Here is a 12,467-nt window from a genome sequence, read left to right as displayed (position 1 = left end):
TCTGGGATACTGAAGGAGCTGAGCCGTTTCTTGGCAAGCAGTGGAAACACCCACACCTGCAGAGAGGCTGCCACTTTTGTGAGACAAGGCTCTTGATACAATAGAGGTGAGCGACACAGCAGGTTTTGAAAGGCCAGGCTCATAGGCAGGAGCCCACTAGACATGGGGTGTGGGGAGGAGGCATTTCCTTGGACTTACTTCTATTACCTCACTAGCTTAATTATATGAGTAAGTTCTACTGATGCAAAGGCATTAAACAGGACAGAAATAAAATAAGACCTAAGAATTCATCATTCAAGTGCTCGAAGACCAAGTACTCTTCTGCATTCCAGGATATTTGCAGACTGACCACCACCCCATTGTGTATATGCATGTGCACATGCGTGCATGTACGTGCATACATGTGTGTATGTGTGTATGTGTGTACGTGTGTATGTGTGTATGTATGTATGTGTGTATGCATGTATGTATGTGTGTATGTATGTGTGTATGTATGTATGTATGCATGCATGCATGCATGTATGTATGTGTGTATGTATGTATGTATGTATGTATGTGTGTATGTATGTATGTATGCATGCATGCATGTATGTATGTGTGTATGTATGTATGTATGCATGTATGTATGTATGTGTGTGTATGTATGTATGTATGTATGTGTGTATGCATGTATGTATGTATGTATGTATGTGTGTATGTATGTATGTATGTATGTATGTATGTGTGTTCCCACATCAGGGGAGTTGGAGTAAGACTACATTAAGAGGAGGAAGCTTTGGTATTTACATTTGGGTACCAAGCACACAGGATACTCCAGCGCCTCATCATTCAAGTGGTGCACAGTATTCCACTGGATAGAGAATTCCGTTTTTATCCAACCAATTCTGATGGATGTGGACTTGGCCACAGAGAACTTCCTTTACTACGTATCTGTTGAGGCAATTACTTAGGACGATAAAATACCTGTCAGATTCCATCCTACTGAAATACAACTCACAGTAAGTTTTAAAAATACCAGTTTAAACAGCCTAGGAATTTTGAACAGTTTTATTAATTTCAAATCTTTGAATGCTTATTATTAAATAGGAAAGCTTTCATTATTGCCCTGCATACTTACAAGAGAAATGAAACCTTTCCTTTTGCTTGAAGTGTTTTGACAGAATTTCTGAAAACGAGAATGGAAGGGCCCCCAGGGGAAAGCCAGCACACCAGGCAAATGCAATGCAGGCTCTCCTCCTAAGCATTTGGTGAGATTTCCCCCGTACCCAGCAGATTCCACACAAAACCAGACTACAGTGAAAACCCCATCTCCTCACACTCCTTTCCACTGATGTCCTTAGGATATTCAGTTACTTTGACTTTCAAAAGAAAGTTCTGAACTGGAAAGATGGTTCAGTCATTATGAATAGGTTCTGTCCTAACACAAGACCTAAGTTCAGTTCTGAGCACCCACATTGCATGGCTCACAACCACCCATAACTCCAGCTCAGAAAGATCTGACACCCTCCAGTGGCCTCCAAAAGCATCTGCAATCAGGTACACATGCACGTGTGCGTGCATACACACACACACACACACACACGCGCACATGCACAGGCATACACAATTAGAAATCTTCAAAAAGGGAATTTGGAAAAATAGAAACTTCTACCAGTTCTTAAAAGCACCTCAAAAATAAACTAAATAATAGTCAATCAATAATAATAAATGATAAATAACAAAATAAAATAACAAAATAATAATAATAATAACATAACAAAACCAAACTATGGACTTTGGCATTTCACCTTCATTTTAAAGCCAGCACTTTCTTGGTGAAGCTTACAGAATCCAGTGCTGCTCAAAGTATCAATTATTCAATCAACACTACCTGAAAATGCTGGAAGCATACATTTAATGTATGTGAGAGTTCAACATTTGAGATCATTGCTGAGGCTGGGATTCCTGTTGGTTCAAATAGACTATTCCCCTACATGGACCAAATCCTGGAGCATCATAGGTCTCTGGTGAATGCTCCACTAGGAAATGGGTTATACAGAGACAGCTCAGCTAACTACACACACACACACACACACACACACACACACACACACACACACACACACACACTCATGCGCATGTGGGTGCACACACACATACACAAACATACACAGACACACACAGACACACACACAGTGGGAGTTCATTAAGTACACACCCAGAGTGATTGATTAGATACTTTCAAAGTCAACTTGCTGTCAAGTAGTCTCCTGCTGACAGACCACATTCCTGGGCACAAGGTAAAATAGAGTAATGGAGAGGCTGTAAAGATCTCCATCTTCTCTGGTTCTGAGTAAAATCATGAAGTCATCAAAATAAAATCCCTGCCACTCCCCAGTATTCCTTTCTACTTCATCCTTTCCATCAGCTCTTCGGACAAGCTGCTTTTCCTCTTGACGGGTGAAGAGCACAAATCACAGCCTAGGCATGGAGTTTTCTTTGAACAACTTATGTGCATAGCTATCTTTATAAAGAAGTTCACAGTACAGTCTAAATGACTGACATTGTTGGACCTGTTTTCTCTGTGAGGACCCTTTTAAGACTTCTTTTTGTAAAAAAAAAAAATTATTCTTACATATTGGTATCACATCATCTCTAAACAGAATTTCTTAGCAGTTGTCTGAGGAAAGAAGTCCAAGATTTGAACTCAATTCCAAGCTCTGGATTGGCCAAAGGGAAAAGCTTATTCTAGGTACTCTCCTAAAAACAAATCAGCCACAGAGGTCTTGTCTATTCTTCAAACAAATACACTGCACATAAATATAGCCCACTTAAAAGATTAAGTCAGGGGTGAAAATCTAGACACTCTGGTTCTTCCTTGTATAACTAGTCTTATTTTAAAATTTAGTTTTATTTATTTATGTGTATTGGTATTTTCTGCATGTTGTTTCTGTGCACCATGTGTGTGCCTGGTGCCCTGGGAGGTCAGAAGAGGACACTGGGTCCTTTAAAATTCGAGTTAAAGATGGGTGAGATGCACCACGTGGATTCTGGTATTTTGAACCCTTGGGTCTTCCAAGAGCAACAAGTGCTCTTAACCTCTGAACCAACCCTCCAGTTCCCTCCTGGTATATTTTGAAGTGCTTCAAATTATCTATGGCACAGATGTAAACTAGTTAACACGTGTTAAATACGACCACAGTTTGAAGAGTTGCTTACAGCCAATTAAAATATGCATATCTCGTCTGGGATATATATTTTGTAGTGCATCCTCTCTCGGATTTGCAAATGGAATTATTCAAATGTGCTGATCATTAGCAGTTTAAATAAATGACATTTATTTTGGCAGGGGATTAATTTTTAACGAGGCAGCTGCTCTCAGACAGATTGCCGTCAGGTCATTAGAGGGACTAACTTTGAGGGAAGAAGGGTGATTATTATGTTTTCGAGCTTGCATTTCTCTAAAGAGGCGAATGATTTCATCAATGCTCGGAGACACTGGCTCTCAAAGACTTCAGTGTTTGCATGGAGCTCACCTGATTAAAAACAGTAACCAAATGGGGAGAAGTAAGTGAACTTTAAGAGAGAAATTCCTCAAATGTACTATTTGGATGAGAAATATGAGATTTATACAGAAGCTAGGCAACTACCACACAAGACGAGGCTGCAATAAAAAAGAACCCCACAGATTCTTTTCATAGAGAGGCCCTTTTGATGCTGACTTATCTTAATTTTTTTAACATAGTCATTTAAAAAGGCAAATCAGACCAATCAAATAATAATATAATACAGAACACACAAATCCACAAGAGACCCTCCTTTGCAGGGTGGGACAAGTGACTACCGAGATTTGAGCAGAGTTGGGAGACTCATGTTCAAGTTGAAGTTCAGAGAATGTCACCAACTGGGTATGCACCTGTGAAGACCTGGCCCCAGTTTCCCCCTTTGTAGGATTTTGAGGGAAGGTCCTTGAGCTAACAAAGCAAACCCAGGTAGTATCGCCTTTTGCCCACAGGGTGTCTCTCTGCCTAGTGCCTAGCCTGAGAACTCTGAACTGGCCCTAGCTCTCACTGTCCACAGTTTCACTTTCTCTTAACAGGGATTTATGCAGCAGCAATGTCACCAGACGCTGCAGCTCTTGAGGGGCTTTATGACTGTGACTCGTGTCACTGTGTTGGGATGAATGAAGGAGGGCTGCCGGGAGAAGCTTACTGAATGTGACAAGGGATCCATCAAAATTCTGTGAGATGCCAAGTCACACTAGAGGAAAGCCAAGGCATAGACCTACATTCTACTCCATCTCTCCTACAGAGAAGAAACTACGAAGTATCTACAGTGAGCCCGTAGAAACGAGGAACTTGCTGCCATTTAACTATAAAAAGATGCCCCCGATATTTGTATTTTGGTTTAACATAGGAAGCCTTGAGAATATTAGCTTGGGCGTGGAATAAATAGGTTGACCAGTATACGCTGTGTTCTTGTTTGGTAGAAGCAAGGAGTTCCTCAGTGCTGTGGCACAGAAGCCACAGAGAGTTACAATAGTGTGCAGCCCATTTGAGAAAGCTAGAAGACCTTTGTGACTGAGCATGGGTGTGCAGGCATATGTGTGTCTGCACCTTCATGGGTCGGACAGATGTCAGTCTTGGCTATTATTTCTCTGAAGCCTTGAATTTTGATACAGGGTCAGTCATTGGCTTGGACCTTGCTAGGCTGGCTGGCTAGAAAGGCTGGGATTCTCCTCAGAGCTGGGACTACGAGCCTGCATCACCATGACTGCCTTCTGTGTGGCTTCGGGAAGACTCACTCAGGGCCTTCTGCTTCAGAAGCAGGTACTTTGCCAACTGAGCTATCTCTTCAGGCCCTCTGAAACTTTCCACTTTAAAAGATGATGTTTAGACAAATATATTAATCCTGATTTAAATATTGTGCATATATAGAAGTAATGCCTGAAACCCCTTTCGTATGCACAGATGGAATATTTTTCTTTCTATAACATATTTTTTATCCACTTTACATCTGAATCACAGCTTCCTACTCCTTCCTTTCCTCCCAGTCCCGCTCTTACAAATCCCTCCCCCATTACTCCCTCTCCCTCTCCAAGAAGAAGGGGAAGCCCCACCTTGGGTACTGACCCAGCTTGGGTACCACCCCACCCTGGGACATCTAGTCCCAGCAGGGCTAAGCACATCCTCTCACTGAGGCCCAACCAGGCAGTCCTGTTAGGGGAAAGGGATCCAATGGCAGGCAACAGAGTCAGAGGCAGTCCCCTCTCCAATTGTTAGGGGACCCACATGAAGACCAAGCTGCACATCTGCTACAAATGTGTATTGTGAGTACAAATGTGAGTACAAATGTGAGTTCCTATGCTAACTTTGATCAGTAATGGAGTGTGACCTGAGAGTTGTGAGCTGAATAATTTTATGCATCATTAAAAATGAATCAAAAGACTTATTAGATGAAAAAGGATAAAAATAAGAATATAAATATTGCCAAAACGAAACTATAACCAACAACACAAACCTGCTCTATTTCTCAAGAGTAAGAAGAATACATTCAAAAGCATAGAAAATAATTTCAATATCATTTTGTAAGTAGGAAACCAAATACTGTGGGTAAATTCATTATGAAACAGTTATTACTTGAGTATCTTACAATCTTAGATCCAGATACCATTTTTCAAATCTCCTTTTGTGTAAGCCACATGCAGGTGCCTGTGAGGATCATCCCCTGAAAAACTGAGGACAAGGGGCTGGACATGGCTTCACAGCCCAACCAACTCATACCTTGAAATCATATGTGGCATCCGGGTTCTCATCACAGGCAATGACTTCTGGTGCCATCCAGTAGGGAGTCCCGATGAACGTGTTCCTCCTGCCCACAGTTCGGTCAAGCTGGGCACTCACTCCAAAATCCACTAATGAGAAGACAGTTGAATAAATTAGAACCTCAGATTGGATGTGAGGGTAAAATGAATGTGCGTTCTTCAGGCAGTAAAGTGTATCTATAACATAAATGTTATGATTTCATCTGGTTTATTCTGTATAGAGATATCACTATGTTTATCACTGCATAGAGAAGAAACTCAGTTGAGATAAACATCTCCATCATGTTGCCTGTAGGCAAGTCTGTAGGGGATTTTCTTGATAGATGATTATGGAGGGACCTAGCCCATTGCGGGTGGAACCATCCCTGGACAGGCAGTCATGAGGAGGATAAAAATGCAAACTAGGCAAGTAGCACGGAGCAAGCCAGTAAGCAGCACTCCTCCATGGCCTCTGCTTCAGCTCCTGCCTCCAGGTTCCTGCCTTGAGTTCCTATGCTGACTTTGATCAGTAATGGAGTGTGACCTGAGAGTTGTGAGCTGAAATAAATCCTTCCCTTAACCCATTTCCTTTGGCCATGATGTTTTATTACAGCAAGAGTAACTTTATTAGGAGAGATTTTATCCACTTTTATGCACATTTTCTGGGCCCAGTAAAGCCTTTAAGATGGCATCATTCTCACCCCATCCATCCCCGGAACATTTTCATCTTCTGCCAGCGAGGTTCTATACCATTGAGCATTAACAACCTATGTCCCACACATTACCCAGTCATCCTCCTGCTCCCATCCCTAGGACACTCCCCTCTCCTGTAAAAGCAAAATTATACAGAATACATCTTATTTCACATAACATAAGGCCCTCAGAGTTCAGTCAGGCTGTAACGTATGTCACAGTTTTCTTCCTTTTTAATGCTGGATAATTTTCCACTAAATTTCCATTTCTACATTTTATCTTTTCCTCTGGTGATGGGCATTTGGGTCCCTTCTACCATTTCTATAACTCGAATGCCTACTTTTAAATTTAATTATTAAGTAGATACATACACCAGTGAGGAAATCACAAATTGTAGTATTTGATTATACCAAGGCTCCCCTGAGATCAAAAGAAGTAGGAGTTTGGTAAAAGCCTTCATGGCCACAAATGATAACACACACAAAATAGAAATCAAGACCTAAGGGTTTGTGTTAGACTGTCATCATTTTCACATACTGTCCTGCAACTGGTAAACAGTGTGGCTATTAATCAAACTATCTGTGTGTTTGGTTTTCCAAATCAACAATACAAAGATGAAGATAGCAACATAGAATAGGCCTGTTCACATGAGCTAATCCAAGTATCTCTTGAGAGATGTGGCATACATTATACTCCCAACAAGAGCCTGTTAAACAGCACCAGCAAGTCCTCGAGGCTAGATTATCCCGTCTCTATATGTGGATCTATTTAGGTGCACAATATAAGTTCTTCCTTTTAAAAGCAAATGCTCCTGTGATGAACGTTTGGCTTCAGATGCTAAGACAATGGGAAATTATGCATCTTATCAAAAGCGAAGGTCAAGTGTTCTAATCTTGAAATGAACATTTCCATGGACAGAAAACCCCTTCTAGATAATGAAATGAGAGAATTGCCAGATTTCCTGTGAAAGGGCCCTGGAACAGCTGTAACTCAGCCCGGAAGAGAGTCTCCATATGAGTTTGGATGGATGTGGCCTGCGGGAAGACCCAGCCCATTGTGAGCGGCTCCATTCTCTGGATTTGGGGTCCTGCGTTGTCTCAAAGTGGAGAAAGTGAGTATATAAACATTCACTCCCCCTGCTCCTGGCTGTGAATCTGACTAGCAGCATCAAGTTCCCACTGCCTGGACCTTCTCCACTGATGGACTGTAATCTGCAAATGTGAGTAAAGACAGACATTTCCTCCTCTAAGTTGTTTTTTGTTTGTTTGTTTTGTTTTGTTTGTTTTTTGTTTTGGTCAGGACACAGCAACAGAGGCAATTATATATGTGCTCTGATATATTTGCTAAAGAAAAATATTTCTCCCCCAACCAACTCTGTCAGGGTGAAATGGGGTAATCAGGTTGCACCCAAAGTGGACTCTGGAGAATCCCTTGTATACAGGAGCTGTAGGAAATAATAAAGTAAATTTACGTATAACTCAGCAGAACTGGATTATTCAAAATACCTCCAAATATGAATATTTTTCATGGAACAAAACCAAACCCAAACATCTAGGGCTATCAATAACCCATCATGTCAGCAGTGATACAAACCATCTATGAAGTGTAATGTGGTAACGCCCAGGCCTGTCACTTCAAATCATTACAGAAAACAAAGTTTTACACAGTGCTTAAGTGTAGGCTTCTAGTCACCACACAAGCCACTATTCAGGATGGTTTGAGAAAATACTTTTCAAATGGATTAAATAAAAAAAAAAGAACTATTTTTCTTTCATCTTTGGGGAAATGCCCCACCCCCAAGTCAGCAGTGACAGCTTTACATAAAGGACTGCTGACACCTATTGTCTCCGGCAGTGCTGTGCCCCATGATGCTGTCCATACCTAGCTTAACCTCTGCATTTTCAGTCAACAAGACGTTCTGCCCTTTGATATCTCGATGAATCACTTTGTGCTGGTGCAGGTGACTCAGGCCCTAATGGAATGAAGAGGCGAGAGAGTTAATGGGATATAAACGAAGATGGAAACACACTTTTGAATGCTAACAATCACCTTCAAACTCAACTCACCCAGAGATACTTGTAGGAGCTTATTTCATTTTCATATAGCTATGTTGCTGAGCTGAGCTACAGGCCACTATCAGCACCAACTGGCATATACACATGACTGTATGCTGACCAAATACATTAGATCTGATATTGGTAGATCTGTCAGATATGATGGGGTACTGATGGCCCTATGTGATTAGAAACTCTATGTAGAGCAAACTGCATGCACAATGGTACATCTAGGTTTCTACCAGCTTGAATTTCAGCTGGCACAGTGCTCTGGGAGTGAGGTCTGTTGATATGGGCTAATTTGTAATGGACACATTAACAGTTCTTCTAGAAAACTAACCTGGCTTCACCAAGTGTAACAGACAGACAACTGAAGCAGACATTTTGAGCAGACATTTGAATATAAAAGTTATCTTCAATTATACAATTTTAATTAAACACAATGAAATACATTTCAAGCCAGCCAAGGGCTTTCCCCTTGGTCTTATTCAGTGTGGTCTATACTACAAAAGAAAAACGGTCTGGGAAGGCAGTGTAGTTAGTCAAGTGTTTGACCTTTACTGTGGGGACCTGAGTTAGACATCACACTAAGAGAGGCCAAGCATGATGGTGGTGCCTACAATCAGTGCTAGGGTAGCAGAGACAGGGGGATCCCCAGGTTATGGGGAGGGAACTAACTTAACATTGATTTAATGACTTAGCAAACTTGTTGGTTTCTAGACCCTCACTGTAAAAGGCATCAAAGGGCAGCAACTGAGAGATGACAGCTGCAGGAGTCTTACAGTGTCCACACAGACACAAACGTGTACACACAAATACCTGTGCACACAGACACAAACTCATGCACATAGACACATGTGCATACAGGCACAAATGTATGGACTCAAACACATCTGCATAAGACACATATGCTCACAGACACAAGTGCACACAGACACATGTGCATACAGGCACATGTGCACACAGACATAAACATGGGCAACAGACACGTACACACAGACACATGCACACATAGACACAAATGTGTGCACACAGGCATATGCACACACAGACACAAATGTGCGCACACAGGCATATGTACACACAGACACAGATGCATGCCCTCAGTCACAATTGTACACAAACACACAAAACAGAAATAACTGCTGCTTTCTTGGTTTACTCTTATCCTGTCACTTTAAGAATTGATAATTTGGAAACTTTGTGCAGAGTTTGTGACATTAAGCACTCAATGACATCCTGACTGTCTCTCCAGGAATTACTCCGATTCAGACTTGTTGTGGTGTAAGCTCTCTGAGGGACAGATTTAATATAAGAGAATTACTTTTTTTTCCAAAGAAATTATAACAAAATAATCTAAAAATTAGTTTTGAAACAAAATACATGGACTAGTACTTACAAAGTTATGCTATCAGGCACCTGAGTGTTGTGATTTCATTATTTAATTGTTCATTATTTAATCTGCTCTTTTAATTGTTCTCTTCAAATAACACAACCATTATATAAAAGATAAGGCATACAGACACACATGCACATGCATGCACGTGCGCACGTGCACGCACACACACACACACACAGAGGCATGTGTGCACGAACACACACAATGTAGTTTTTCTTGGTAAAGAAACAGCCTGAGAGTTAGTAAGGGAACGGTGTGAGGCGCTGCTTTGATACCACCAGTTCTTCCTCCTTCTTCTTCTCCTCCTCCTCCTCCTCTTCCTTTCTTTACTCTTCTTCCTCCTCTTTCTTTTCTCTTCTTCCTTCTCCTTTCTTTCTTTCTTTCTTTCTTTCTTTCTTTCTTTCTTTCTTTCTTTCTTCCTTCCTTCCTTCCTTCCTTTCTTTCTTTTTTCTTTCTTTCTTCTCTACCTTCCCCTCTTTTCTTTTCTTTTCTTTTCTTTTCTTTTCTTTTCTTTTCTTTTCTTTCTTCTTCCTCTTTCTTTTCCTCCTCCTCTCCCTTCTCCTCCTCTTCTTCCTCCTCTCTTCTTCTTTCTTCTTTCTTTTTTAAAAAAGTGTGTTCAGTTTGGTTCTAGGTAGGTAGTGATCACCTTTAAATGTCTCCTTTTATATCACATAAATGTGAGTGCTTAGGGGACTAAAGGGGCCCGTTTTATCCTGACCAAAGTGATTGGAATGGTATAGCAGAGCATACATAAGTCTGTGCAGCACACAGTGGGTCATCTCAGAAAGTTTTTGTGACAAGGGATCAAATGTTTTCTCTTATTAGCTGTCTTATCCCACATGTTGGCATCACATGGGAGAAAGTGTTGGGAGGCAGAAGAAACACAGTTTTCATAAAATTAAAACATCTACCGTGACTCTGTGCTGCCTTTAGAGCCTTGGGAACAAATACCTGCTCCTCTGATGGGTCTTCTAAAGGGGCAAAGTGAGCACGTAGGGGCAGGGGTGGGAGGACAGAGCTGCTCCTGTAGGCCTCATAGTTTTCTGTTGCCCGCTGTGCTGCCTCAAGGACTAAAGGTGCTTTCTGAATGATGGATAGAAATTCATATTGTGTTAATGACAGATCAACCCTTGAATATAATGGTCCATGAAGAAGGAACTCAGAGGCCTTAGCTTGCTTCTTCTCAAGTTTTGTTTTCACATTTATTTGTTAAACCATTTCTGTCTCCCCCAAGCTATAGATTGTATTAGTCTACCTTGTCTCATAACAGCTTTAGTACGAAGCTCCCCACATCATATGTACAGACAAGGTAGACTGTGACTGAGAGGCAGGCATGCTGGAATGAACTGACCTCTGGTTTCCATGCCCATGTGTATTCACACACAAACAGACACAGTAATAAAACAAAATAAAACAGCACCTAACAAAGGTGTAGTGGTACGTGCCTATCATCTTAGCACTCAAGAGTCTGAGGCAAAAAAGTCAGAACTTCTTGGTCATCCTCAACAATGTAGTAAATTAAAAGCCAGCCTGGGCTATAACAGACCCTATCTTAAATACATACATACATACATACATACATACATACATTTATTGGTTTTTATCTTTGCCAGCTGTATTTACTGGTATAAATTTATTGTATAAAGCAGGTGCTAATTTCACACTGTCAGACAGATGGTCAATCTGGATAGTGATAAAAAGCATGTTCACTGTAGCCCTTCTTTGTCATGTACCAGTTTTTGTATGACATGGAACTATTCAGGAACACCTGATTCAATGCCCTTGACCCTTGTCTAGTCTTGTTACTTAGCAACATTGAGTAAATTCTGATAGTTTAAAACATAAACTCTGTGCTTTTATTCTTCTTTAAAATGGCTTTGGTTATTTCGGGCCATTTCCATGTCCATATATATTTTTTTAATCTAGCTTGTCTGTGGTATGCTTAGAGAAGTTTTGATTAGACATTTCAAGAAACCATGGATCAAGCCATCAAGAAGCGACATCTTTGCCATAGTGAGAATTCTGATAGCTGCATGCACCATCATTTATTAAGGGCTTCTTCCATGTCTCTCAGTATAGCCATGAGGAAGGACTTTAGTCACCTATTTCTGTAGGTCTGCTTCTAAATAACTTGTTTTTTTTTTCTTTCATGGATGTTTTATCATTGTACTTATGACATAAGCAAATGTTTTATCCAGAGGCATATAATACTTTATTTTTATGGAATAGAAATTTTCATTCACAGCTAATATAATTTGTTACTGAAGCAAAACATATATGGACAATACAATTAAAAGTCCCATAGTTTCCTGACAAATTTTTACATTAACTGTTCCAATTATGAATTTTTATTAAATATATGGTTTTTTTCTGTAAGTAGTGCTATTTCTTTTTTTTCCATTTTTATTAGGTATTTAGTTCATTTACATTTCCAATGCTATAACAAAAGTCCCCCATACCCACCCCCTCCCACTCCCCTACCCACCCACTCCCCCTTTTTGGCCCTGGTGTTCCCCTGTACTGGGGCATATAAAGTTTG

At 40.7% G+C, this 12,467-nt stretch overlaps 1 protein-coding gene across 11 annotated transcripts in view; it reads right to left on the bottom strand.

Annotated features, from left to right (window-relative positions):
- Tnik (TRAF2 and NCK interacting kinase) overlaps window positions 1–12,467 on the bottom strand; it is a 408,685-nt gene that overhangs the window by 122,725 nt on the left and 273,493 nt on the right. For all 11 annotated transcript variants that reach the window (XM_006535517.3, XM_006535519.3, XM_006535518.3 and 8 more), the window contains 2 exons: window positions 8,357–8,447; window positions 5,763–5,893 (listed from right to left, as the gene is read on the bottom strand). In XM_006535517.3, coding sequence (XP_006535580.1) covers window positions 5,763–5,893; window positions 8,357–8,447 — 222 coding nt within the window. The remainder of the gene's footprint in view (window positions 1–5,762; window positions 5,894–8,356; window positions 8,448–12,467) is intronic.

This window comes from Mus musculus, chromosome 3, assembly GCF_000001635.26.
Source record: "Mus musculus strain C57BL/6J chromosome 3, GRCm38.p6 C57BL/6J".
NCBI lineage: Eukaryota > Metazoa > Chordata > Mammalia > Rodentia > Muridae > Mus > Mus musculus.
This window is presented reverse-complemented; position numbering and strand designations above follow the sequence as displayed.